The 2030-nt window shown below is 46.0% G+C and overlaps 1 protein-coding gene across 1 annotated transcript; it reads left to right on the top strand.

Moving 5' to 3' along the window:
- Window positions 1-1596: 1596 nt before the first annotated feature.
- On the top strand, window positions 1597-1919 carry PPTG_19103 (hypothetical protein; the record flags this gene model as incomplete). The annotated part of the gene is made up of 2 exons (XM_008917409.1): window positions 1597-1839; window positions 1905-1919. 2 exons carry the CDS (start codon window positions 1597-1599, stop codon window positions 1917-1919), a joined length of 258 nt encoding a protein of 85 aa, XP_008915657.1.
- Window positions 1920-2030: the final 111 nt, after the last annotated feature.

Here is a 2030-nt window from a genome sequence, read left to right as displayed (position 1 = left end):
CAAATTCTCTCTGCGGCGATGAATGTCTTCATTTTGCATTGTGATAGCCCAAGCATTAGTTTTAGCAACGGGCGTAATGAGCTACATATTGGTTCGCCAGCAACAATTAATCAACCAACTAGCTTGGTGGATAGTTCTCGAGCAGAAAGAGTGCGAGCAAATGCACATTAACTGAGATTTACTTCATCTTCCTACGTCGATGTATCCAGTCTTATAAACTCCTTGAAATAGAAAAGCGCCAATAAAATCCAGAGCTTCTCCGGGCGCCAGCACGGCTTTGTTCATAAATGTTGCCCAAAGGAACATAAAGTCAAAATGATACTTATGTAGTTTAGATAAACTATTTGTAGCACGTAAAAGCATGAAATGAGATACTATAATATTATAAACAACCATCACAAATAATATTATTTCAATTAACGAAGAATACTATAATAAATCTTTCACCCCTAAACCGATTCTGGAGGGTTTACATTATATACGCATTCTGACCTGGACTCTGGATTAAAATCCAGAGGCTTTCAACGTGCCTCGCTGAAAAATCAAAAATACAGTCATTTATTGGTCAACCACGGCCATCCGATTGAATATGATGACGTCCTAAGCGGGTGGGTATGGCATTCTAACGTTTACTCTGAGGACACTGCCAGTTTACGACAGAGTCTCGAGGATGCTATAGCAACTGCTTGACAACCGAGTTCCAAGACCTCCCAGAAGACAATCATCTCCATAATCAAGTCACGACAGTTTCTGCATATTACGAACGACGTATTTTCCAAAGAAAGAGCTCCACCCCTCCTTGGCACCATCTAAATGGCCAGCTTTTTGAAGCGTCCGCATTCTGACGTTTCCGGGAGGGGGATGAATATTGGGCAGTGTTACTAGGCATGACACTCAAAACCAGAAACTAAAGAATGGCGAAGCAACCAAGTCGTCGAGGGACATCCAAGCGTGTAGGGGCTTATTGGCATGCTCTGCACCACCCAAGCCTAATCAGGGAGCTGAAACAATGGTTCAGACACATATTCTTGAGAATTCACACTCATGCTTGCGGGGCCAAATTTTCCCTCCCTTGTTGCTGGCGCAAAAGCTAAATTCGGTGTAATAATTTCTGAAGACCCAAAATTAGACCAAAAATTACACCCTTTTTAGTGGACACACGAATCGTTTAAGATTCGAGTTCGTAGGACTTAATATCCCAAATCAAGCATGGGTAACTTCCGCTCGGCTTCATGTACTGCGCAGGAAGGGCTGGTATGGTTCAAGCAGGGTGTTGAAATTCCATGTTTCGAGATTTGAAGTCCCGTGCTATTATTGTGTCAATATTCTCTGCCTAGCTTGCTCTCTTGACGATTTGAATATGTATTCGAGTTCGATACTCGCCAAAACCCGTTCCAATCCCTCAAATGTGCCCAGCCAAACGCGTCACTACGATAACATCACGTGACCCATCCGGTATCGACGTATTTTAGTGGCCCTCATGCATGAACCCAGGCACAAGTCCTTCTTGCGTCGCGTCCCAGCCTGAACCGCTTCATTCTTTAACTTGCTTCGGACAGCACCACAGAAAAAAAGAGTTTAAAGACGGCACGAACAATGCTGAACTGCAAAGTGCCGATTCAATCCACGCTGCTGCTCGCTTTGCTCGGGGCTACACAAGGCGAGACAGCGACTTCAGACCCAGCATCAGCAACATACTCGCTGTCAGCATTTGCCATCGGCGACTGGGGCACAACCGTGACCAAGGGATCCTGCTGCTCACGATCGGCTACGTATAACAACTACGATATCAATGCTGAGGACGTTGTGGCGAATCTGATGGATATCCAGGCGGGTAAGGTAGGCGTAAAGCCGAAGGTGATCATCGGACACGGTGACAACTTCTATTGGACGGGAATCAACAGCCTGGAGGGTCGTGACTCGCGCTTCGCCACGACGTTCGAGGAGAAGTTCAACGGCAACAACATCAAGACGATCCCGTGGGTGAACGTGCTGGGCAACCACGACTACGGTGGTGCCAGTTACGTGTG

This window comes from Phytophthora parasitica (assembly GCF_000247585.1).
Source record: "Phytophthora parasitica INRA-310 unplaced genomic scaffold supercont2.101, whole genome shotgun sequence".
NCBI classification, from domain to species: domain Eukaryota; phylum Oomycota; class Peronosporomycetes; order Peronosporales; family Peronosporaceae; genus Phytophthora; species Phytophthora nicotianae.
Note: the sequence above shows the minus strand (reverse complement) of the source record. Positions and strands in the feature narration are given on the sequence as shown.